Source organism: Antechinus flavipes, chromosome 2 (genome assembly GCF_016432865.1).
Source record: "Antechinus flavipes isolate AdamAnt ecotype Samford, QLD, Australia chromosome 2, AdamAnt_v2, whole genome shotgun sequence".
Lineage (NCBI taxonomy): Eukaryota > Metazoa > Chordata > Mammalia > Dasyuromorphia > Dasyuridae > Antechinus > Antechinus flavipes.
In genome coordinates this window covers 425,369,286-425,396,883 of record NC_067399.1, presented here as the reverse complement: position 1 = coordinate 425,396,883, position 27,598 = coordinate 425,369,286, and the positions used below count along the sequence as shown (strand labels likewise).

Sequence of the window (27,598 nt, the reverse complement as noted above, 5' to 3'; positions counted from 1 at the left end):
CATAATAGTAATTTAATAAATGTTTATTGACTGAATTTATAAATCCTGAAATGGAAATTATCTTTGGTTTTTTTTTTAACTTTTCCCTATATATTTTAAATAACAAATATTTAATCTGACATATGTCACAAATATTCTCCCTAATCTATTGGTATATTTTAACTGTGTAGTTTAATTGTATACAATATTTTTATTTTAATGTAAGTCAAGCACTTCTAACTGATCCCCAAAATCCCTTTTACTTACTGAACAGAAAAAAGAGTCTTATCCTTCAACAGCTGAGATAGAAACATTCTCCCCAATTTTTCATCTTTTTGTAGTTTGGGTATTTTGGGTGCTTTAAGTTTCTCCTCCAGATGGAATTCACTTATATGTTATGTGAGACATAAGCATAAATCCATTTTGCTAAATTGCCAACTGACTTTCCTAAGTACATTTATTAAATAGTGAATCCTTCCTCGAGTTTTTATTCGTATAGATTTATGAAACACTAATCTTTGGCACACTTAGAGTTTGCTGTCTAGATTCATTTTTGTATTTTCTTTTCATATCAGGTAGTTTTTATGACAACCATTTTGTAATATATGTTAGTCTGGACTCCCTCTAGTTCTGTTGACATTGAAAGGATATACCAATGGAGGATATAGACTGTCCAATAGTTCACTGAAGTGAACATGACTCTCCATTGCCAGTGATTTATCTTTAAAAATTGGAATTGACTGTGTTGGAGTTTTGTTTTGGGTTTGTTTTGTTTTCTGGATATGATACAATTTAGAACATCATTTCTCAAACCTAAATCTTCTTTGTCCTGCTAACATAAATATACTATTTTCTTCCTTCTGTTTTGTCCTCAGTAACTTTAGAACAGCAGCTCATCCTGTGTGAGGATGAGCTCAAGAACAGCCAAGAACTGGGTGCCAACATTAGGAGGGCATTTATGGGAGTGGGGGAATGAATACTTCAAAGTTTCTGGGTTTTAAGAAGTAACATTTAGTAGTCAAAATTTTGCATATAGTAAAAATTTACAGTGCATTGGTGATTAGGAAATGCTAGAAATAATGATGGAATAATGATAGAAACTCTTGAAATTCATTGAATATGTATTTTATTCATACTATTTTAGCCCTCTATATATTCATTTTTAAAATTTAAAAACTTCATTTGTTCCTTCCTAATGAGTAAATAATGAAAATTTCTCATAAGTTATAATGGGAAAATCATATTATTACTTGCATGTAATAGGCATTTAATCATTAGTAATATTAAATTAATAGAATATAATCAAATTAGTAGAATCTAAACTTCATGAGAGCCAGAATTCCTTTTCATTTTATCTTTGAATTTCTGGTCCTAGTATGTGTTTAATAAAATGTCCATCGAATTGAGAATATTTGTCGTCCCATTTTCATTTTTCTACTATGGTGTGTTCTAAACTTATTTATGCATGAGTCTATTTGCTAGCTAATTGACATTGATACACATTCTATTTATTTCAGTCAGTCAGCAACATTTATGTATGTTACATAGTTACAATGTAGCATACTGTCTGTCAGGCACTGGGGAAACCGATATAGAAAAGAGAGTACCTTCTCTCTAAGAATTTATACTATACTGAGCTGTTGCAACGTGTTCACAAAAAAGTAAACACAGGATATGTAAAAATAAATTGAAAATAATACTAACACTCCAGAGAATGAAGAAATACTTTTTGAAGGATATTTTCCTCTAACTAAGCCCTGAAGAGAGTGATGGACTTTTCCCTACCTATGTCTGTATTATTGGGGCACCAATCTTTTCCATAGCATACATATATAGGTCTGTCTCTTGATTAGAGATATTCCATTAATTTCAATCAAGGTAATTCATCTCCGTTTTATATCATTTAAGTAAGTCCTATTGCTTCATTGGTATCAATTATAAGGTCTGAAATGGATTCAGGAATTGAGAGTGGAGAGAAGAGCTACTTTTAGATGGAATTGAAAATACTGTCAAGGGAAGGATTAAAATAACAGGCAATTCTCTGATAAACTAGGATCATTATGCATCTACAGTACTGTGCTGGCTAGAAGCTACAGTGCCTTGTAACAGTTCCTTGTGCCTTTGAAGCATTTTTTGAAACTTCAGCATTTCTCCTCTCTAGTTAAGTACTAATAGTTACACATGTTCATGCAAAGAATCCTGAGCTCTAAGAATTTCTCACACCTGCACAATTCTCAATATTTTGGTGCTCTTGGAATCTCCCTTGAGTCAAGTGGCTGTAAAGGTGTTGTTACTAAATCAACCTTTCTATTATACTTTTCAGGTGATTGAAAAGAACCTAAGTGGCTGGTGGTACATCCAAATAGATGATAAGGAAGGCTGGGCCCCAGCAACATTCATTGACAAATACAAGAAAACGAGCAATGCCTCAAGACCCAACTTCTTAGCTCCACTGCCTAATGAAATGGCACAGCTCCGCCTCGGGGAGGCCATGGTGGAGAACCACACCTGCCACGAAGCAGCTGGACCTTCTCGGCCTTTGCCTGAAGCACCACATAACGGCATGGACTGTGTCATTCCTTGGTCCAAAGAATGGAAGGGTAAGGAGGGCCCTCGGAATGTCTCTTTAGATATGGCTGCTTCTGCCGGATATGAGGAAATCTCTGACCCAGACCTGGAGGAGAAGCCCAGCCTCCCCCCACGGAAGGAGTCCATCATCAAATCAGAAGGGGAACTGCAAGAGAGAGAACGGCAAAGGATGGAGCAGCTCAGAGGGTCCCCCAAGCCTCCTGGCATGATCTTGCCCATGATTCCACCAAAGCACATGCCCCCACCTCGGGACAACAAGAAAGCAGAGCTGAAATCAGATAAGAGCAAACTGTTCCAGCAGAAAAATGAGATGGGGCTGGAGTGTGGACATAAAGTGCTGGCCAAAGAAGTAAAGAAGCCAAACCTGCGCCCCATCATCAAACCTAAAGCTGAACAGCCGGAAGATAAACCTGAGTCTTTTACCCCAAACCCCTTCTTGAAGTCTAAACCTCAGGTTAGACCAAAACCAGCTTCTTCACACAGGACAGAGCCGCCTCAAGCTGAGGACAGATTGGACATATGCAACCTCAGGAGCAAGCTCCGACCTGCTAAGTCTCAGGAGAAGTCGTCAGAAGAGGAGAATCACCACCTAAGTGGAACTCAGGATGTCTCCTTCAGCAACAGTTTGCTGTCAGGGGAGGTTTCCAGCAGGCCTCTGGAGCGAGCCATGGTAGACACCAAAATCATATCTAAACAGGACAGTCTCACAGCAAAGGACATTTCTTCTAAAGTCCCCCCGAGGCCAGCAAAGGTGACTGATACCACACCTAAGAGTAGTCCTCCCCCTTCCAAAGAGTCACCACAGCAGAGACCAGTAGTACCTCCTCGGAGGCCACCACCTCCCAAGAAAACCTCCTCCTCTTCCAGGCCCCTTCCTGAAACCAAAGTGCCACATCGAGAGGCGAATGAAGTCAAAGCTGCTCCAGCTCTTGGCCGACCTATGCTGGTCCCTCCAAAGGCCAAACCTTTCCTACCTGGTCCAGGAGGCCAAGAAGAGATCAAAGCAAAAAGTGGGCTTGGGCCAAAAGCAGCAACCAAGTTAGGAGAAGTGAGGGAGAAGCCAGCTGCTGTTCCTTTCCCCACTTCAGAAGTCCCCAAAGATACATTATATGTGGCTATGGCCAATTTTGAAGGGGATGAGGAAACCAGCGGCTTCCAGGAGGGAACTGTGTTTGAAGTACGTGAAAAGAATAGCAGTGGCTGGTGGTTCTGTCAGGTCCTAAGTGGAGCGCCTTCTTGGGAAGGCTGGATTCCTTCCAACTATCTAAGAAAGAAGCCATAGTTCTCACTGTCCTTGTAGGATCCATCCCGCCAAGATCTCCATGGGTTTCACCTGGGTATTTAATTAGCTTCTTAACTTATCATTTTCTACAAGGCTTTAAAAGGAAAAGATTCCAGAGCGCATTGGGCTTTCTCTTGATTCCTAAGTAGGAATGATCATGAAGAGTCCATCCCCCCTAGCCTCAATGCTGTTTAATTCAGTTCCTTGGCAGTCATCCCGCTTGTAGGAGATTCAGTCCATTTTCAGCGATAGTCTCCAGGCCAATTGGCCAACTCTGATCCTTTTCCTCAGCATTTTCATCTGTAATATGAGGGGGTTGGATGCAACCAAGATCTCTTCTAAATGTTTTCAATTACCCATAGAAATTACTGCTTTAAGTGGGTAGAAATGGGTTCCTATTGGACCATGAACAACTATTTATCCAGTAGCTCTTACATGGCATCCAAGAACCAGGAGCTCCTTTTTCCTAGAGCATGCTGATGTTCAAAATGTAATTAGAAAAGGCACTGAGATACCAGATCCCACAGCAGATCTAGAAATTTCTCTGAGCATCTAAAAGATAATCAGCCTTGATCAGATATGAAGCCAGGCCCAGTGTCCCAGGATAGGCCTTTCTATGATTCCCCTTTTGCATGACCCAAGTTCACTTTCTCCATTTAACCTTTTCTCAAAGCCACTCATTCCCATTTTTGTTGTTTGCAGAAATACCTGCTGCCACAGGGGGTCTGTGTGCTTTCTCTAATCTTAACAGATCTTCCCTTCATTAAGGTTATGGTCATATGTGACTTGATGAGAAACAGTTTTTACTCACATGCCATGGAAGTACAAGAGGACAAGGACAGAAGTCTGCTAAACCTGCCTTTTTTTTCTTTTTTTGTTTTTGTTTTTGCACTCTTGAGAAAACTTTGTGTCCTAGAAGAGTAATTCCTATCCTAAAGTAGCACAGCATTCAGTACATGCTTTGGACATTACTTCATCCCAGGGTTATCTAGAACTAGTATAAGTCACTTTTTTCTTTCAGTGTGGTGCTGTTCATTTATGGGAACTTGTCCTTTATGGAGTGATCCATTCTAATTGGGGAATAGAAGAAGGAAGGTCCAAAATAGGAATTGACTGCAAGCTGATGGAAGCTAGGGCAATGGAGCCATTTGGCTCCCAAAAGCTTTGAGAAAGGGGCTCTGTTCTAAATGTTCCTGCTTCTACACTGACTACAAAACCCTCTTTTTCCCCTATCCCATCACGTTCTCTACCTACTACTACTCCTTTTTTCCTGAATGTTTTTCTCAGTATCTCATCCTGAGTGTTCCTTAGGATTCCAGAAGGAATAGTTGGATGTTAAGTCCACAGAATTTTATTTTTTAAATGGAGGCAACTAATCATAGCTTAGTGACGTAGCTGCTAGAATCCCACAACACTGGCAAAGAGAAAGGCAGTGATTCAGTAAGAACTGAAGCAGTTGGTGGGGGTTGGGGGTAGAAAGAAGACATAAGGGAAGCCCCTGAATGACTACTCCCAAGAATCACCAATTCAAGGCCCCAGTCATCAATGAATACATTCTCATTAAGTGCCTACCTTATGCCATGCATTACGCTAGGGGCTGGGAGGACAAAGGCTAAATGTAATGGTCCTCATCCTTAAGGAACTTATGTTCTGTTGAGAAGTCAATATGTACAAAGAAAAGTATATATAAAACATAAAGTAATTAAAAAGAGTATGGTGATGGTGCTAGTAACTAGGGATATTAGGAAAGATTTCCTGTAAGAGATAGCATTGAGCTGAACTTTGAAGGAGAGGAGAAGGGATGCTCAGAGGTGGAGGCAGGTGAAAGTTGCCATTTATTCAGTCCGTTGGATAGTGACAAGAGCTAAATACCCATAAGACTGATTCCCACTAATTCTCTGCTTTTCTCCACATCTGTTAAGTATCTGAATTTTCCCACTTGGTCCTCACAACCTTGTGACTTAAATTGGGCAATGCTTATTTCCCCACTAGGCAGATGAATCACAGAGTCACACTTGGTTGATATCACCCAGCCAATTTGTGAACTAACCAAGATGAAAACTGAGGCACCCTAATTGGTAGTTCAGAAGCCGGATTGTCTCAGGCTAAAAGAAACCAGGACAAAGCAGTATAATTTTGTGGGGAAACTCATAATTTTGGAGTCAGATAACCTTGTTTGAATTCCGGCTCTATTAGTTTGTATGCCTCAATTTCCTCAACTAAAAAATGAAGGTTGGACTAGATGATCTTTAAGGTACCTTCCAACTCTAAGGTTATGATCCCATGATCTCCTGTGGAAGAACAAAAGGGGCAAGTGCCTACAGGTGTTACATTACAAGAAGCAAGAATGTACTTTCCTTCCTTAGGCTTGTTTCGAGGAAAAAGCCAGCTCTAGACCACCGCTTTCACTGTGTTATGTCCATTGTGTTGGAAAAATAGTTCCTCATACACATTATAGATTAGAAGTTTTGTTGGTACAAAAGTCCTTCTCTCATCCCTAATACCTGTGGATATGTTGCTTTGTTGAAGAAGTGGCCTTTAAAGGCCCTTGGAAAGGAAAAAGACTAATGCATGTTAATCTTATGTCTGTTATTCATCCCTTCCTCTAAGCAGGGGTCCTCAAACTTTTTAAATAGGGGGCCAGTTCACTGTCCCTCAGACTGTTGGAGGGCCGCCCTATAGTAAAAATAAAAACTTTGTTTTGTGGGCCTTTAAATAAAGAAACTTCATAGCCCTGGGTGAGGGGGATAATCATCCTCAGCTGCCACATCTGGCCTGTGGCCATAGTTTGAGGACCCCTGCTCTAAGGTATGGGTAGCCCTGAGGAACCTACCACCTAGTTCCCTGGGATTAATAGACTAGTATTTCTCCTATTTCTGATTGGCCCCCTCTAGCAGTATCCTCAGAAAACACTTTTGTAGATAATTAGCAAGGTTGATGAGTAGAGAATAAAGAATCCTAGCAATTCTTAGAATAATCTTAGCAAGCCTGAGCACTCAGATCCCCTCTGTCATTTCTGGGACTCTGCTTCTTAGAGAAAGGAGCTACCTTAAGTTTTTTAGTGTTGAGCCAATTTTTGATAAATGTTCCTTTTGCTTTACATGATGCTTTCCTGAATTTGGCTTCATTTTGGAAAGAAAAAAGTACATATTTTGTTTCAGGCTTGCTTCCTAGTTTCATTCATCCATTCACCTAATATTTACTGTGTTCTTATTAAATACTAAGCACCATGGCAGATGCATTTGTGCATTAGACTCAAATTCTTGGCCTTAAGGATTTTTGCGGTTTCTACCAATCTAAAGTGATTTGACTTCCTGTCACAGTCATTCTGCAGCTGGTGTCTGTTCAAGGACAACTGGACCGCTTTCCTTTTCATCTGTGTTCTAGGGATCTCATTGCAAATTGAAGTCGTTGCACTGTTTTGGTGACCCCTCTCACTGGTGTCAGCTATTTCAGAAGCCACATTTCCTTACTTTCTGCAGCAGCCTTTCAGTTTGTTTCACTGTTGGATACTACCCTAACCAGGTGAAGATGAGTTGTTCTGTGATCTGATGCCGTAACAGATATTTCCCATTCTTGTTTGGTGATGTGTTTACATAATCCACTGGGGATATTGCAATACTTTCAAAGATCTGTGACTTAAGGTGGTATGGGTACCCCTTCATTAACACTGATTCTGTCACTTCTCTGCCTGGAAGATGTTCTTCATGAGTTGCCATAGCTGAAAAATCCACCGTGCTCCAGTCTTCTGAGTAATGAGTTCCTTGGAACATAGCAAAGCCAGTCTTCAGATCAAAGACATTCATTCTGTTGGCAAGCATCTTTGTGACTAACACTGCAGAAATTGGTCAGCAGTTGACTCAAATTTCAGTCTTAATTTTATTGTGAAAGTACTTTTTGAAGGGCTATCAGCAATATTTTTTATATTTTTTTGAACTTTCATCTTATAGACACTAAATATTCTCTATGCCATCCCCAATAAGGTCAAAGACAGGTTAGCTGCTTGCATAATCTGATACCCTGTTCTGAACCAAAATTCCAAGCTAAATGCCAACCCAAGAGGCAAAGAAATATGATTGGATTTTTGTATTGTTGTTTACCATACTATATCAAATCCTTAATTTCAAATCTGCTGTACTAACACCTCTTGGAATAAATCTCCATCACAGAACAACCAATTTTATAGCCTCAAATCCTAATAATAGCTTTTGGACAAGAATATTTTCCACAATAAATTGTATTCCCAAGCAGTGTTTTTAAACTTAGAATCCAATATCTGAATTGAAATTGCTACTTTGTCACTTGGGTGGCATTGAACAGCCCGTTTAATTTCTTTTGGCCTTAGTTTCCTTCTTTGTAAAAAAGATAACATTGGAATAGAGAACAATGGTTCTTCCAGCTCCAAATCTATGATTCTATGACCCTGTCACCACCTCCTATAAAGAGAATTGTACCTTCTCCTTTCTTTTAGTGTTTTTAGGGCACTGGAAAATATCAAAAGAGCTCCACATTAGGCAGATCTGTAAGAAATACTAAGCTGGATGTTCCAGTAGGGACTCTTCCCATTTGCCTCATTTGTAATTTTCAAAGTAGAACTCTTAGATTTAAACTATTCCCAAGTATATAGGGCACAAATAGCCTATTTATGATTCTCTTGCAAATAAAACTTTAAAGAACTCTCCACCAGAAAACCAAAAGTTGGAAAACCTTTTGGCATAAAGTTTATTTTAAAAAAGATCATGCCACAAATCACATAGGCATGATAGAGGCAGTCATGGTTTTTAGCCAATCTGCCACTGCGTGGTAGCCAGTGAGTGTCTTGTCCTCCTGGTCACTACAGAAGTAGAAGATATGGTTTCTGCCTTCTGGGAGCTTACATTAGATGTGGTCAGGACCACATGATAAATATGCAATTCATGTTGTGGCTGCTATTCCTTCAATCTAATTTTGCTTTGTCTTTTTTCCCTTACCTACTGCTGCTGTGGACTAATTGATATTGAGCCCCACTGAATCATAGTAGGGACTTTCTTTGTTCTTTTGACTGTTAAGTTGGGTACCAAACAAATCTTTTAACCTGCAGCCTTTCCCCTAGATTTCTTAGATCTAGTTTCCCAAGCCCACCTCTTCTAGATTTATATATGCTGCAATCAGTCAATAATACCAGAGACCAAAGATTGCCTATTACCAAATCCCAAAGTTTGATTTGGTTGGAAAAGAATAAGTCATAGAAATTGCAATGGTCACTTTGGTATCATTGGTACAGTGTTGATGCCATTGAGAGCTATTCCATACTTGGTAGAGCTGTTCTTAGATCCTCCCCCAAGCCATCCCTCAATCCTTCACTTTTGGTCATCAGTATCAGGAGTACCAGTGTCTGGGAACACTATCCCAGCAATACCTGCTACCCCAAGACAATTGTGTTGAACTTGTGCCCAGACTATGATCCATGAGCCATGGCTCCACCAGCAGCCATCAACTGCTAATTTGTGCCATCAATATTTTTCAGATTTAGCTAACTATATCAGATTTCAATTTTTCTATTGGGGAAGTGAATTTTAAATAGTTCTTTGCTAACTGACTTTGCTCTAAGACCCCTAATGTGATCTGTGTCTTGTTAAAACATTCCAGATTCCATCCCTGTTTCTGATCCCTCGATCCAAATCAAGCATCCTTAACTCCACAGGGACAAGAGGCTATATGGAATCTCAGCCCAACGAAAGTTTTTCAAGGGTCTTTCCTTAGTGACATAAAAGAGCAATAGTTCTTGGAGGAAAAAAAGGGTGCACAATTTATTATGTTAATTACCAGCAATAAAAACAGCCCCCCTCCTATAACTTAGATCAGGAACATTAGTATATCCAATCTCATTTCTCTGGACCCTTAGGGAATGAGAGTCCTGCATGGACTGAATCCAAACACTTTATGTGTTTCGTAGAATAAAGCTAAAGAATCTTGGCTATTTCAGTACTTCTCTTGGCAAACAAATTCTCTGATGGTTATTTTTGTTTGTTTCCTTATAACACATAAACTTATATAAGTATATATGTGAGGGGAAAGGGGATCAGAACATTAACTGTAGCATGTGTAGGCTGTATACTTCACCGTTAGACTTTTTTTTTTCTTTTTTTAAAATAAAATGCTTGACTGGTTTCAAGCTTCATTGTGAATGCTGAGTCTGTGTATTTTATTTGGCCAAACTTTTAAAAAAAGACATAAAGGATAGGAAAAAAGATGCATACAGAGGTAGCTTTGTTGCCCTAGTATATCTGGGAAAGATGGTCAATCTGGTGAATTATACATAGTCACTCACATGGATGCTTTTCTGGGGTTCCCAGAAATTTATATGAGACTGTTGCTGGCACATTCATTGGTACATGATTAATTCTTGTGACAGGAAAACACATTTGCTAGTTCCCTTCTGTCATCTTTTCTGGAGGTTCCCCCATCATTGCAGTGAAGGGAAGAAACCGATGTCAGTTGAGGTTTAAAATGAAGGAAAATCTAAAGGGGAAAAAATTTTTTTTAATTTAATAGAGTAGAAAAAGTTCTAGTTAAGGAGTCAGAGAACCTAGATTCAAATTCTATATTTAATAGGATTTTTGTGACCTTGGGCATATTATAACTTCCTAGGCCTTGATTTTCTCAACTATAAAAATTGGGGGTGAAGGGGGAAGAGAAGAAGACCTATATAAAGGAGAGTAAACAAGCTCTAGAATTCAAAACCCACTTCTAATCATAATCTGTATGACAGTGGCAAATTATGTAATTTCCCTAGACTTCTAAAACCCCATCTTTAAAATAAGGGAATCATTTATTTTATTATTAATTTTATATTTTAGTGTTTTGTTTAACTTTATTAATGTTGCTTTAGGAATGAGAATAGAATTCATTGGCTCAGCTTCTACCTGAACCAGTAGATCTAGGGCCAGGACTGCCTGTAAGGCTCTGGAAATGAGGCGAGGAGAATGAGGCAGAAGGGGTATCCTGGGAATGCGACAGCAGAATCACCTACTCCAAGAAATCCACCCCATCCTGATAGAATCTCTGGTCCACTTACCTCTTCCCAGCCTTAGCCAAATTATTACACTGATACAGTTTTGGAAGTTTTGATTGAACTGGGTCAACTGCTCTGGGATAGGACCATCTCCAGGATACACTGGCTGCTGTAGGACCTGAGCACATGGTGGCAGAAAGAGAGATACAAAGCAGGAAAGGACCAGAAGAGAGAGCCAATATTGAAAGGCAGCCATTGTATGAGTATAGGAGAGTGGAAGCAAGAAGCAGTTAAAACAATAAAGGAATTGGTGTAGGGGTTTGAGCTATATGCTGGACTCAACTCCTTTCTTATTTTAGTGTTTTAACATTAACACCTAATACGTGTCAGGGATTATGCTAAACATTTTACAAAAATCTTGCTTGAACCTCATAAGCCTATGTAGTACATGTTATTTTCCCCATTTTACAGATGAGAAAATTGAAGCAAACAAATTGCTCAGGGCCATTCAAATACTAAATGTCTGAGACCACATTTGAATCCAGTTCTTCCTGACTCCAGACCAGATATCATATCCTGTACCATTACTGCGCCCAACCTCTGAGAGAGCTTCTAGCTCTAGATATATAATCTTAAGTAGGATTCCCAAGTCCTAAAGACTTAAACTTCAAAAGATATGTGAAGGAGAAAAAAAGTTTTTATATTTTTCATGCCCCAGAAAAGGCATCAGAGAAGAATAGTCAGAGATGAGCTGTTAAAAAACATTTCACCACTGGAATTATTTTCTAGGCCCCTTTAAAGGGCAAAGCCCACACAATTAAATGCAAATCAACAAATATTTATTAAACATCTACTCAATTCTGGACACAGTCCTGGAGATACAAATACAAAAATTAAACTGCCCCTGCTTTCAATGAATTTAAATTTCACTGAGTTTGCTAAATCATACCTCTAATGAAGTTAAAGTCTTGGGTTCAATTGCTTTGTGGTCTAGTTACCATTGTGGGGGAAAAATAGCCCCAGAGTACAATCCCAATCCCAGTGTGTTTTTTTACCCATGCATGCCATTGGTCCCAAAAAAGACAAGGTAAAACCACGGATATCTCAATATGAATTGATCCCATGAATAGAAAAGTACCTTTGACTGGATCTTTTTGCTAATGAAGGGTAGATCATATAAAGATGAGACTATGGTTATGACCATAATGTGCTGAATTGTGAATTCCTAAAACAAATGTCTTATTAGCTTTATGCCCCCATTTCCGCTCCTCATTTCCCAATAGTCCCAATTGAGGAAGGTTAAAGGAGGAAATGGCAAATATATTATAAAGGAAAGGAGGGAGGGGCAGGATCATCTCCTAAGCCTTAATTACAGAATGGAGGAAATGACTTGATGTTAGAAAAGGAAGACCAGGAACCCAGCTTCATTTCCCTCTCTTCAGCTCATCCACTGTCTAACTCAAATCCTAAAATCACTATAAATGCTGATACCAATCCAAATTTTAACCAAATTATAATTCTTTGTAATCCTAATGCTAAACAGATAGATTAATTTCCTGTACACCAACAAATTTTGTCAACTTTTTTGAAAATGTTATTTTTAATTTATAAAATAAAACAAGCATTTCCAAACATAGTACAATAAAAAAAAAAAAAAGATTGCATGTGAAACTATGTACAACTTGCTAAATATGCAACAAAGTTGTCATGTAAATTTCTTTTTTTCTTCCCTTCCTCTACCCTCCCCTAGAGATGTCTACCATTAGACACACACACAATTATTCTATTCATACTTCCATTTATCAGTTCTTTCCCTGGATGCAGATAATATCTTTCTTGATATGTCCTTTATAATTAATTTGGGTGTTTATAATAGTCAAAATAATTTATTTGCTCAAAGTCATCCTTAAAGCAATCTTGCTATTACTGTGTGCAATTTTCTCTTGGTTCTGCTCATTTCACTATTCATTATTTCTTGCAAATTTTTTCATGTTTTTCTAAAATCAATGAGCTCATCATTTTTTATATCACATGATAATATATTTGGGAAATCAACTAAAGAATCAACTAAACCAAAAGTCTACAAGTTAGTTGAAGCAATTCATATTTAGCAAAGTAGCAGGATGTGAAGTTAATCCACATAAATCATTAGCATTCCTATATATCACAAACAAAATTCTGCAAGAAGAGATAGTTATAAAAAAGAAAAAGAAAAGAAAAAAGTAATAATACTCCATTTAAAATAACTCTAGACAGTATAAAATTCCTTGGAGTATACCACTAAATAAGCACAAAACTCACAAAACTTAGGAATCTACATGTAGACATTTTACTTCCAGATCCTCTAGGGATCACTGGTTCAAATTAATTTAACAACTTATTAGGTACTTACTATGATACTAGGTGCTTAGAAAGAATAAAATGGTCCCGAACCTTAATTTTTGTTAGATAAAAACATCAGAAAATTACCCTCTTTTCTATAGTCAGGCTTTTTTCCTCCCCCTGGTTCTTTATACCCCCATCTTAGAGCCCCAGAAAAAATTACTTAAAGCTTAGAGTTAGCTCATGTCTAGTATCTCCCAAAGAAGGAGAATAGAAAGATATTCAATATACAGTTTAAGCGAGGGTTTGATCAGCTAATTATTTATCTATCAAAAAAAGAAACAACTACATCCAAAAGATAAACATAACTTATAAACTTAAAACTTAAGACACAACTTTAAAAAGGGTTCAGAAATAACTTATGATTACTATAATATTCTCCCTGGAAGTTGAGATATAAAACTCTCAAAATACAAAACAGTTTGTATTAAGCATATCACATTTTACCTTAGTACTGCACTGTTCAAATATGTCCTTCTAAGTCTATGTCTTCTGCAAAATCAAATCAAGTCAAGGTTTGCCTTTGCCTTGGCAAGGCAACCTTTTGCCAAGAGCTGTCTCCTCCAAGAAGTTATATAGAATATGGGGAATGTATTTTCACAATGCAGCAGGCATCAAACAAGACCCATGACCTCTCAAATTCAGAAGGTTTTCTCCAAGCCAAGTCACATCCACCTCAGGATTGCTGCTCAGTCACCCATGATCAAGCAAATAAGCACAAAGTAGAAGGGACTCAAGTCGATCCCTTTTAAGATGAACAGCATTTCCTGCTCAGTGATCAATAAGAGTGTTTTCTTTCTTTCTTCCCCCCACTTCCTTTCTTTGGAAGTAATCTGGGTTAAGTAAATTTCTGAGATAGAATTTTAAGCTCAGCTTCCTCTGACTTCAGAGCTGGTGCCCTATCCACTATATCACTTAGCTGTCCCAATAAGGGTGTTTTCTACAAAGCAAATCCCTCAGCACTAAACCCTAGATATCATGAAAGTTGTCAGAGAAGCACAGAGAGCACACTCCCTAGGATGGTTTTTATAGACCTTAATGCTATACTTGCTTCATTGGTACAGTCATTCAGTACACATATAAATACCTAATCCCAACTGTAAGATTTAAATCTAACTCTAATCTTAGTAACCTAGTCAAAATAAAAACTATTAAAATCACATTTCTAAAAATTAATTTAACAGAAACCCAAAACAAAATCTTTATTCAAAGTAGTGTAGTACAATGGAGGAAAGTGTTGGGTTCAGGTATTATAAGATCTGAGCTTAAATTTTAGTCAATCAGTCAACAAATATTTATTATGCACTCATTATGTGTCTGGTGCAATACTAAGAATTGGAAATACAAATATGAACAAAAAGATAATCAAGGAGCTTACATTCTAATGGAAAAAATATATAAGAAAGAAAACTTAAAGAAAAAAAAAAAAGGTGTTGGAGGAAGGTGACTCCAGCAATCCAGAAGAGGATATAGTCTGGTGTAAATGAAGAGAAAAATGGCCTGGCCACACTACTTAATATTCGTGACCTTCAGCATTTAGCCTCTTAAAGCCTCAGCTTCCTCATTTGTTCCTGATACATAATACACTTCGTAAATTTTTCTTCAGTCATGCCTGATTCTTTGTGACCCAGTTAGAGTTTACTTAGCAAAGATACTGGAGCAAAATGGAAGTTTTTGCAACAGTTAATGTTGGAAAATTATCCATGTATAGGTTTTGTATATGAAAAGCTATAATAAAAAAATTTAAAAGAAAAGAAAAGATACTGGAGCGATTTGCCATTTTCTTCTCCAACTCATTTAACAGATGAGGAAACTGATAGGTTCAGGGTTAATGACTTGCCTTAGTATCCCACATCTAGTAAGTGAAAGACCAAATTTGAATTCAGGAAGATGAGTTTTCCCTGGACTCTATCCACTGAACCACTTAGCTGCCCAAATTCTTATTGACTGCTCTACAAAAAAGGGATTTTCCACAAGACTGTACTGCTTCAGATACAAGTCTCCAGTACTTTCTTCCTCTTGCCTTTTTTAGTTTCCTTTTGTGCATTGTCTTCCCCCCTAAAATGTAGACTCTGTGAGGAGGCATGTCTTTTCTAATGACTTTTAAGGTTCCTCCCCTCTCTACTTCTGGGATCTGCAATACCAAATTCTGACTGTAATATCAATCATGGTAAGGGAGCAATGTCAGAACCCAATGCTGCCCCCACCCCTAATCAAGAAGCCAGCAATAGGATCTAGGAAGTTCCCCTAAAAAATGATACAAATCATTGGTGCTATGGTGGCAAGAAGAGCAATGTCTCTCAATTCCTATGTGTTTTCTAAAGAACCCTGTGGGGCATGTGATGTAAACATGGTTCCCATTTTACAGAAAAAAAATTTACTTGGCTTAAAATTCTTCAAGTATATGGTAGTTCTGGAAATATTGGATCAGATTTTAAGGGAGTATCTATACAGAAAGAATGATATTAGAAATTTGGTTTTGCTATGCCTAAAGGGCTATAAACTGTACATACCTCTTGACCCAGCAGTGCTATTACTGCATCTTTATCCCAAGGAAATCATAAAAGAGGGAAAAAGACCCACATGTGCAAAAATGTTTGTAGCAGCTCTTTTTGTGGTGGCAAAGAATTGGAAAATGAGTAGATGCCCATCAATTAGGGAATGGCTGAACAAGCTGTGGTACGTGAAGGTAATGAAATATTATTGTTCTATAAAAGATGACAAACAAGCTGATTTTAGAAAGGCCTGGAAAGATTTACATGAACTGGTGCTTAGTGAAACAAGCAGAGCCAGGAATGCATTGTACACAATAACATCAAGAATTTGAGATGATCAACCATGAAAGACTTGTTCTTCTCAGTGGTTCAGGGATTGAAAGCAATCCCAATAGACTTTGGACAGAAAATGCCATCTGAATCCACAGGAAAGAACAAAGGAGACTGAATTAAATCAACACTTGCTATATTCATTTCTTTTTTATAGTTTGTGTTTTTAACTCTCCCATGGTTTTTCCCTTTTGCTCTGATTTTTCTCTCCCAATATAATTCATAAAGCAATATGTGCTAAAAAATTAATTAAAAAAGAAAGAAATTTGGTTTTGATTATGGGTCTGGAGTCAAGAAGACTCCTCTCAGGGAGTTCAAGTCTGAGCTCAGATACTTAGTAGCCATGTGACCCTGGACAAGTCATTTAACCCTGTTTGCTTCAGTTTCCTCAGCTGTCAAATGAGTTGAAGAAGAAATATGGCAGACTATTCTAGTATCTTTGCCAAGAAAGCCTCAAATAGAGTCATAGAGAGTTGATCATAACTGAAATAACTCAACACCAATAGTTAGAAGGTAGTTTAAGATGATAGGTAACCATTAAGGTCCTTTTTCTAAGTCTAAATTTGTGATAATACTATTAAAGGTGAAGAAAGAACCTAGATTTTTAATAGGTGAGCAGGCCTTTGATAGAAGGGAATAGCACTGAAGAAAGTGCCTGAATTTTACAGCCCAAGCTACTTGCTGAGACTATCAGGAAAAAGTACTGTTTATATTGACCTTTTAATGTTAATTATGCTTTTTGTTCTTTAAATAGACCTTCATCATAGTCTCATTTTTGGTTGAGGTACTTGGGTTGAATTCCTAGCCGAATTCTTCACATTGACAAAATCATCATAACTTCCAGAGTTACTGCATCTACTCAAAAGGACACATTATGATTCCAAATTCTGGGGTTATTTTTCTCCTATTAAAAACTTATCTATATTCCCCATTTCTTCCTAAAATCTCATATGGAACTTAGGTCACTATTTGCAGCATAATAAAATCTTGGCCTCTTAATCGAGATGATCTAAGCCTATAAATTCTTTTGAGACACCTCAAAACACCAGTCTGTAACTCCAATATACTTTTGGGTTCCAATATTCCCTCACTCCAACATTTGATGGCAAACCCCATCCCTATGATCCCAAACATCTGACTAACCAAACATAAACATCTACCCATCCTAAACATAAAAATTCAAATTATTTCTATATAACAAGAATAAGAATGGCTTATATTTCCATAGCAATTTAAGGTTTACCTGCTGAAATTTAAACCTTGTAGTTTTCAGTCATTCTTTAGTTGTATCCTACTCTTTTGTGACCCCATTTAGGGTTTTCTTGGCAAAGATAGTGGAATGATTTGTTGTTTCCTTATCAAGTTCATTTTACAGATGAGGAAGTTGAGGGAAACAGAGTTAAATGACTCAACTAATAAATGTTTGAGGTTGGATTTGAACTCAGTAAAATAAGTCTTTCTGACTTTAGGCCCCAAATTCTCGTCACTGAACCACCTGTCCACCCTTGCCAAAGTAACCTTTATTGTAAATCTAGGAATGACCTCCAACATAATCTTACCGCTTGACTTCATCCTATACTCTATCCTATAAGACAGTCAACACAATATTATTTCCTGCTTTCAAGCTGTAAATTTAATTCTCTCTTGACCATGACCCCTAGTTAACCTTAACCAGATCTCTAGCCCTAATTCTCAATGTAATCTTACTCGCCACTGTAACTTAATTTTTAATGCTAACATCAACAGACCTTACATAAACAAAATACTCCTTTGAATGACAAGCTTTTCCTGAAGTTTTGGGAAAAGTCTCAAGTTTCCAAAATGTGGATCTTGGCACCCTCTGAATGGATATCTGCATAGACAATTCACTATACTTGGGAAGGCATTAGGAAAATGGTGGGCGGGGGGGAGGAAGGGGTTATTTTTCACTTCATGAAAATATTTTCCTTACAAAGTTCTCTTAGGACACGCTTGTCAAGTTTATCAAACGAGATTTGCAGATTTGCATATTCTTTATTCTTCCTTGGGCCTCAAAAAAACATTTCTGAGAGATGATTAATTAGTTTTCTGCTTCCCGTGGCTCACTTTGAATTAAATGTATTTACTCTATCACAGAGTTCAGAGGGAAGAATATGTATTATATAGTAGAGCCAGAGGTTAAAAAAATTTACCTTCAGATTTGTAATTTTCCTGTGCACATTTATTCTATAACTTATTGAATGGAAAGGACTGTTGCATTTGGAGTCAGAAGACCTGGATTTTAATCCTAACTATAATAATATCTCTGTGTCCTTGGATAGGTCACTCAACCTATATAGATCTCCATTTCCTCCTAAATGAGTTAATGATGTTGATCTAGATAAAATCTAAAGTTCTTTCCCTCCCTGAACCTAAACAACTACTTCTCTTTAGAACCTGTAACAAAATCTAATAATGATAATAATAATGCTAGTGGCAGTAACAATAATAATGAGATTTTAAATTTTATTGGTATTTTTCAGAAATATGTGACTCTTCATGATGTTATTTGGGATTTCCTTGGCAAAGATGTAATTTCTTTCTCCAGCTTATTTTACAGAAGAGGAAACTGAGATAAACAGGTAAATGATTTTTCCCAGGGCCACTCAACTAGTAAGCATCTGAGAATGGATTTGAACTCAGATCTTTATGATATCAGACTCAGTGCTCTAGTCCCTGTACATATCTAGATGCCCTTAGTTTTTATTTCATGCTTTAAAATTTGCAAAGTGCTTTTCAAATATGATCTTATTTTATCTTTAGAGCAAACCTTTAGGGTTACATTGAAATGAATGGAATTTATGCCCCAGGATGCAGAATTTCAGGAAATTAACTCTGGTGGTATGTATTGTTTGTTTTGTCCAGAGCCAGTATAGTAAAAGAACTAAGCTTTAAAGAGGCTTCATATTTACATATTGTCCTTAGTGTGTTCATCTCAGAGCCATGAGGGTCTCCCCACAGAATTATTCCTTAGAACAATCCAAAGCTCAGATGAAGCTTAAGCATTTGGTTGTAATTTTGTAATTCTGGCAATTACTGGGTTGCAATAAAACCCAATCCTGAAAATCACAATGGAAGCAAGTTTATCTGAATGTCACTTTTCAAATATGCCTATACTCAAAGATAATTGCTTTAAACTTTGAATGTGGCTAGTGCCTCACATAGATTGTTGTTTCTTAAACTATACCACTCAGAGGAGATCTGGTCTTCTCCACTTGCCCTCTATCCTGATTACAACCTTCAAGCTAAGACGCAACTTACATGAATGAACTAAGGATGAATATGATCTATTTTCCACCAAAGGTAATTAGGAGTTAGGACAAACGTTTCTACTATTGCTCTCTTCATACTGCTTGTACAACTCTCATTCACTCTAGTGGATCCTAAGACAAATTTCTGGATGCCTTGGAACAAAACTAATTGAATCTATAATCCTGGGGCATGAAAGATGTCCCTCCTAAGCTGAAATTTCAGTGGCCAGGGAAGTTCACCACACAATGTGGTACCTAGTGGGTTAGCAGATGCTTTTGATTAGTATAGTGTTTTGTTTGGTGATGAATGAAAAGTTTGAGAAACAATTTCTGGGTAATCAATAATGAATTTTATTAATTATAGCTAGCAGAAAATTAATAAAATGATGGTCATTTGGCTTTCTCTTGTAAACCAAAGACAAATCATGCACTCAATGCTTATGAATCCTTGGATGAAGGAGTGTGACTAACATTGGTTACCAATTAATGAGAGAGGAGCAGCCAGGTGTTGAGGTGGATAGAGAACCAGCTCTGAAGTCAGGAGCTCCTGAGTTTGAATAGAAGACACTTAGCACTTCCTGGCTGTGTGACCCTAAGCAAGTCACTTAATCCCAATTGCCTCAGCCAAAAAAAAAAAAAAAAAAAAAAATTGAGAGAATGAATAAAAGATGGGATCATTCTTCTGTAGTTGTAATTGTTTGTCCTTTGTATTTGAAGACGATCATGACTTCAAGGAGGTGATACCATAACATGCAAATGAGTTGTTTTTGAGTGAGGGAGGGCTGTGGAAGGTCATCAGCCTTAACTTTCTCCTCTGGAATCATCTGGGTCCAGTTGCCAGATGTAGATCAAGACTACTAAAGCCAGCCCTAGATTCAATGAGACACTTTAACCTTTTAAAAAGGATCTTCCAGGCCAGTGTCAGGAGGAGTCTCAAAAGAATTTGCAGGTTTAGAATATTTCCAATTCAAGAGGCAAAGATTTTATTATTACACTGTTAGCAGTGGATTCCTTTCTAAAGGAGAAAGTAGCAAAGTAAGGGAAACAAATAGTGTATCAAGGTAGAGAGATTTCTGCTTTGGGGGTTTGATTAGATAACTGGATTTTTTTCCCCAAGATAATAAGTTTCAAAGAAAGCCTTTAGCTTGTTAATTTTATGATAGCTACATATAAGTTAATACCTCAGTTTCAGGACTCTAGTGATATGCTAATTTTATGGCTAAGAGGTTGGTTAGAATTAGGGATAGTTAGGTCTTCCAAAGCCAGCTCAGACATCTTCCTTCCAAAGCTAGCAAAACTGAGTCCATACAATCAACATTCTTTTATAGTTAAAACTAACATATGGTGTTCTTAACGCAGACATCTTGGAGTCTAAATGTATACACTTAAAAAATCTAAATAGTAAAGTCAAATTGGAGTCATGGTATAATACCCCTGAGATTACAGTCACATCAACCTCTCCTCAAACAGTATTCCTGAGATTATAATAACATCACTTCATCCTATCTCTAACTTTTAAGGCAGTCTAGATGGGAACCAATTTTCCCAGATCCTCTAGTTAGCATCTTTAAAGACAGTCACAACATCTCAATACACAAATTTGTCACTCCTTAGATCCCTCCTATATTTCTGCCTTCTCCCTCTGAGCTACCAAACTCCTTCCTGGTGCCTCTCCTTACTCACTAGATCTTACCCCGCCCAAATAAGCTATAAAAATTTTGTCCCCCAAAAAACAAATTGCTCAATTACCTATGACTCTGACTTGTTTAGTTGTAGTTAGTTTGAGTGTGTGTGCTATTCACATAATAAAATAACAAATCTCTGTTACCCATGATGGATAGCTTGTCATGGCTGTTCCATGTCACGAACCAAATCTCTATTATATTATTTTTATAATATTCTTTTACAATTATTCTTTCCCAAATCAATTCCATGTTCTATGAGGATAATAACAGCATCTATCTCTCAGGGTTGTTGTGAGGATCAAATATCATATTTCCAAAGAGCTTTGCAGACCTTAAAAAGTTAAATAGATGCTAGCTATTGTTTTTATTATCATCATTATCATTATTATTCACTGTCATTGAGCATGTCCCTTGTTAATAGAATTTTACTGTATCCATCTCTAAACTGTGAATAGCTGGAGACTCACAAAGCAGACTTAGAGACAGGTTTCTGGGGATCAAGTAGCAGTTTAATTAATCACTTTCAGAGTGAGGAATACAATTTGCAAACCAGATGCTCTCCTGGGCATGAAACCCTACCTGTTGCAGTAAAGGCAGAAATTTTATACATACAGCATAAGTAGGAAAGGAGGAAGAAGGTGGATTACAATATAATCATTTTCAGGGCCTAAGTAGTTTCCCACAGCAAGCCCCAAAGTACAAGACAATATGGATATACTCCAGTCCTATGGGAACAATTCTTAAGTGATTGTTTCAAATCCTAGGGATTATTATTACTTAGTGGATAACAGGAGCAGATTTCTGTGATGGAAATAGGTTCTCCAATCTTTGATTCTCTTCACTTAACATACATAGCAGGAGTGTTGTCAAGAATTGATTGATCATTTCAAGTTGCATTTTGAGAGTTTGATTCCCAAGTCAGAATCTGCCGGGAAAATGGTAGGTCTGAATAATCTAAATCATTAAATGTAAGAGACAAGCATCTTACCAAGAATTCTACAGATCTGCTGATGAAGCCAAGAAGGGATTTTTATTCACATGATTTTGTCCAAAAACAGGCACAGTTTTGAAGCATAAAAGCATAGTCTTTTATTCCCTGTCTCAAAATGCAATTTCCTCTCCTGATTCCTCATTGACTGAGTACTACAGAGGTTGCAGCCTATCTGGAGCACCCAATTCCCTCACATGAGTCTCCGACCCTAATTACATCTTCCCTAGGCATTTACCTTATTTGCAACTAATAGTGTGTTTCTTATTCTAATTTATGGCTTCCCTCTATAAGTTTCGTTTCCTTTGTTCTACTTCAGTCTAACCATGTCAACTCTGGAAACTAAACCTTCATTCAATTCTTATATCAGTATTTTCATTAACATATATCAATTGATATGAAAACAATAATTTTCTTCACACTCTTCTAATAGGAGAATTTCTGGCCTAATTTTCTTAGTGCCATTTACTTTAGATGATGACATTTTATAGTTACTATAGTCTACAAAACTAAACTTGAGACGTCAACTATCGTCCTGGTGTTAAATGACTTGTTTCTTATTTTACTTGATACAAATAGATCTTCTTCTGCCATATATTCTTTGATCTAGAAATCATTTTTCGTTTGAAATTCCATTGTATTCATCCTAATTATGTATCCAAACCTATATATTATAGCTTAAAACTGAAGTTCAGGACTTGTGGACTTTTGCATACAGTGATTCTTGAGTCCAAGCAAAAATAAACTGCGGGGATTTTGTTCCCTATCTCTGCATCATTGATGTATAATGAGTAGTAGTGAGTGGAACAGAAACCTCTAACCAATTGCTCCTTAGACAATTTTGCCATACTGTCATCACTTTGTATTACTCAGGTGGCTTCTGGTGTCTATAGCCCATTTTTACTTGCCTCCTAGTATTGTTCTCCTAAAGGATATGGTTTCTTTCTGGAGAAAAGTGCCAATTTTGGATCTTTGGTACCTACATTCCATGAGGAGTATTCCTCAAATTATTTGAAGATGAAGTAATATTTCCAGATATAATTGTGTTGTTTAATTTCTCCATAGGAATGCTTTATTTGATTAGAAGTGTTCATATATTTTAAAGCAAATCATTAGCATAAAATTGCCAGGGATAATTAATCTCTGTCAGTTTCTCAGGTATTTCTCTATGGTCAAATTTCTCAGTTAGGACTGAAAAAACTTTTTTAGTTATTTCATTTGCCCTAACATTAGTTATTTTACTCATATAATAATTCAGTCCTCAATTTTCTGTTTAAAATCTTTCCAATGTTCTCATTCTTAACAAATAAGTATTAAAAGTCATCATAATCTATATCTTTGCCACTGGACCCAGATGCCTCTTGATGCCTCTTTGCATACTCATCCCTCTTAAATTCAATTTACTTGCGTGTCATGACATCACCTTCCTAATATCATGTTCTTCTTTAAGAACATAAATGGATGCAAGTAAGTGATAAGTAACATGTAATACAAAACTGCAGACTGTATGATTCCCCAACACTGATTGACAAGCAGGTCTGGTAATAATGGGTCACTAAGTCAGCATAACTTTCAATATAGGTCTCCTAACATTAAAAAATTTCTATGCCTTTCAACTGCAAAGGAAAGATAAAGTGGTGTATGAAGTAGAAATATGAAATAGATTTGGGAGAGGACAATGGTTTGATCAACATGAAACAATCGGGTCAGACATTTGTCACAGGTTACAAAAATTTGCGATTTATTTTGTGATATAGATTGCAGACTTAAACAAATATGACTAGATGAGGCATAATCATAATGATTAAGCAACTTGCTTCTGCATTCAGGAACCTTTAAAATCTCAGGAAAGAGAAAGAGTGGGGGCAGGATCTAGGGAGTAAGAGGAGATGTGAGGGAGGAGTTGGGGAGAGGCCAGGAAGTGAATAAGGAGGAGCCAGATATGACTGATCAGGACCCAGATTGCTGTAAAAATGTGCCAGTCAAGAGAGTCTTAGAGGTTGGAGAGAAAATGGATGGATTAAAGTTAATAACAATGAAGGCTGGGTGAACCGATTAAGGGTTCCAGCTTCAACTTCACATAATTATATGCTAAAAACACATTCTGGGAAAAGTGATCTCTAGTATTTTCTGACAATAGGAACAGAACAGGCTAATTTTTAGCGTTCACATCATGACTGTCTTAACAATGCTAATGAGATAGTATGGGAAAGCTGACCTTTTTGTGTGTGCCATTATGATTGACAATAGGAACAGGATGGGCTCATTTTAGCATTTCCTGACAAGGGGATAGAATAAACTGGCTTAGAGTTCACATCAATACCATTCAGATGCCTCAGTTTCTTCCTTTTTTTTGCTCCATATTTATTTATCTGAATTTGCAAATATGAATACAACCAATAAATGTGAAATATTACAGCAACACAGTTTTGATCAAGATTCTATTTTAACACCAAAAATAAAAATATTTTAAAGGATCCCAGTGATTCTTTGAATTGGCCTATTATATTTCAAATAGAGCAACTTGACTACTCCTTTAAACACAAATCACTCCAGCTTTCATTGACTTAGAAGGTCAGCAGAAAAGGTCTGTGGCACCAGAGTAGGAGTCCAAAGCCTACTCCCTAGCTCAAGAGGCCCTACCACAATCCCAATCCCAGACCTGACCTGCCTGACAGCAAACAAGAAAGGGCTTTGGGGCCTCTGAACCAGCAGCAATACTGGCAGTTTCAAGAATTCTCAGCCCAGAAATTCCAAAGACAAGTTGAAAGGTCAGCAGGAAAAACTTTGTCAATAGGATGAGAGGACCTTGAGAAACCAGCAAACCAAGGATGGGGGTGGGCAACATTGGCAGGAGTAGCTTCTGGAAGCTCAGATCCCAGAAAGTCTTTTCACAGCACTGAAGAAGGACTCTGTTGCTTTGACACATTTTAACTTAAGTCACAGTGGAGTGGGGACATCCCTCACAGTTCCAGGGCAGAAAAGAAGGCTTGTAGTCAGTTCCCCACAAGGATCTCTAAAAACAGCTTGGAACACTGCACCTTCCACCCTGGAGATAGAGCTCTACTTTAAGAAAAAGTTAAAAGCTGAGTAATAGACTAGGAAAATAAGCAGACAACAGAAAAAGATTCTGACTACAGAAAATTACCATGGTGACAATCAAAACACATACTCAGAAAATAACAAAATCAAATCAAAGCTCCTTTATTCAAAACCTCCAAGAAAAATAATAATTGATTTTAGGCCATGAAAGAACACAAAGGGGATTTTGAAAATTAAGAGAGATAAGTAAAGAGAGATAAAGTAAAAATTGGGAAGAAAATTGAAAATGTTGCAAAAGGAAAAACAAAAAGCTAATTGAGGAGAAGAATGCCTTTAAAAAAAGAAAAGAAAAGAAAAAAAGAAAAATTGGCCAAATGGGAAAGGAAGTACAAAAACTCACTGAGGAAAATATTTCTTGAAAATTAAAATTAAGCAATGGAAGCTAATGACTTTATGAGAAATCAAGAAACAATAAAACAAAACCAAAAGAATGATTAAATAGAAAATAATGAAAACTATCTCATAAAAAAAAATTGACCTGGAAATAGATCCAGGAGAAATAATTTTAAAATTATTGGTATACCTGAAACCATGAAACCAAAAAAAGAACCTAGTCATCATCTTCCAAGAAATTATCAAGGGAAACTGTCCTAATAATCTAGAACCAAAGGGTAAAATAGACATTGAAAGAATCCACCAATCACCTCCTGAAAGAGATCTCTCAATGAAAAGTCACAGAAATATTATAACCAAATTCCAGAACTCCCATGTCAAAGCAAAAATATTGCAAGCATTCAGGAAAAAAAAAAAAAAAACCACAATTCAAGTGCAGTGTAGCCACAATCAGTATATAACTCTAGATTTAGTAGCTTCTACATTAAAGGACTGCGGGGCTTTGAATATGATATTTGGGAGAACAATGGAGGTAGGATTACAACTAAGAATCACCTACTTAGCAAAGCTGTGTATAATCCTTCAGTGTAAAAGGAAATAGAGGATTTTTAAACATTTATGATGAGAAGATCAGAGCTGAAAAATAGAAAATTTGATTTTCAAATGTAGAACTCAGAGAAGCATAAGGAGATAATCAGGAAAAGGATATCATAAGGGATTTAATAAGGTTTCTCTGTTAACATGGGAAGATGATACTTTTAACTCATTAGAATTTTCTCATTATTGTGGTAATTAGAAGAAGTATGTATAGGCAGAAGTTTCTGCCATAAAAAAGGCAAGAAGAAGTTTTTTGGATGGGTTTTTTGTTGTCGTTGGTTTGGTTTTGGTTTTTGGTTTTCTTTTTTTTGCTGAGATAATTGGGATTAAGTGACTTGCTCAGGGTCACATAGCTAGAAGTGTTAAGTGTCTGAGACCAAATTTGAACTCAGAACCTGCTGACTTCGGGGCTGATGCTCTATCCACTGCACTATCTAGCTGCCCCAAGAAAAAGTTTTTTATAGTAGAGTGGAAGAGGAGGAAAGGAGGAGGAGTAAGTGATCCTTATTTTCATCAGAACTGGCTCAAAAAAAAATTGCATACATACACAATATGGCTATAGAAATCTATCTTGCCCTGAAGGAAAGTAGGAGGTAAAAAAGCTATGGGAAGAGGAAGATATTAAATGTTAAAAATTATTTTACATGTAACTGGAAAAAATAAAAATACTAAATACATATTTTAAAAATTGAAATAGTCTTTTTCAGGGTATCTTCTGAAGTATTTCCTGGGAAACAATTCCAGGACACAAATAGAAGAGAAATAAATTTAATCTGGGCCTTAAAATAAAATAGGTTAACCAATGGAAAAAGAAACTATAAAACAGAATGTGTTTTCAGAATGACATGGTAAAGTCTCTTTTTAAAGCAAAACAATCACAGTAAAATAAGAGGACAAAAAGAATGTCAAAAGAATTTCCTAACTGTCTTGCCAGAAAGGTAAATTCTAGAAAGTCCTTTTATAAATAAACAGACCAAGATAAGGCATTCCTCAATGTTATTCTTAAAAATTAAAAAAAAAAAATAAGTTTACCAGCTACTTTTAAAAAAAGCACTAAGCATTCAAACCTAAACTGTTAATCTAGTTTAACCTAAATTAAGCACAGTTTTTAAAAAATAGAATTTAAAATTTAAGACCAGAAAAAAGTAAAACAAACCTAGTTTCTCAAGACAATAGGCCTCTTCTGCAGCCAGGAAGACTATATATGCCATCCAAGTTCTAGAATACCAGAAGGTTTGGGAAATTTCTTCTTTATACTATTCTTAGCTCAGGTATCCATTGGCTCAAGCATCCATTGCTTATCTCCTCAACCCCCACTATTTGGTGCTAATGACCATTACCCTAGTTTCATTTAATCACTTACAATTAATTAGCTTTTACCAAATTATTTACTTCAGAGGTATAGCAAGAACAAGTATAAACATTTCCCTTAATACCTTGGAGGCATACTTTCTCTCACATTTCCTCAGTTTGGGGAGAAATAGATCTATAACTTAGCTTCTACATAGTTCCATGGTTCCTACATAGCATTGGTTCAACCAACTTCATGACCAGATGTGGCAAGTCTGTGAGA

At 36.8% G+C, this 27,598-nt stretch overlaps 1 protein-coding gene across 1 annotated transcript in view; it reads left to right on the top strand.

Annotated features, from left to right (window-relative positions):
- SH3PXD2B (SH3 and PX domains 2B) overlaps window positions 1–10,017 on the top strand; it is a 121,622-nt gene extending 111,605 nt beyond the window's left edge. Inside the window, exon 13 of the mRNA XM_051978906.1 lies at window positions 2,303–10,017. Within this exon, the coding sequence (XP_051834866.1) occupies window positions 2,303–3,850 (1,548 nt within the window). The 3' untranslated portion in view covers window positions 3,851–10,017. The remainder of the gene's footprint in view (window positions 1–2,302) is intronic.
- Window positions 10,018–27,598: the final 17,581 nt, after the last annotated feature.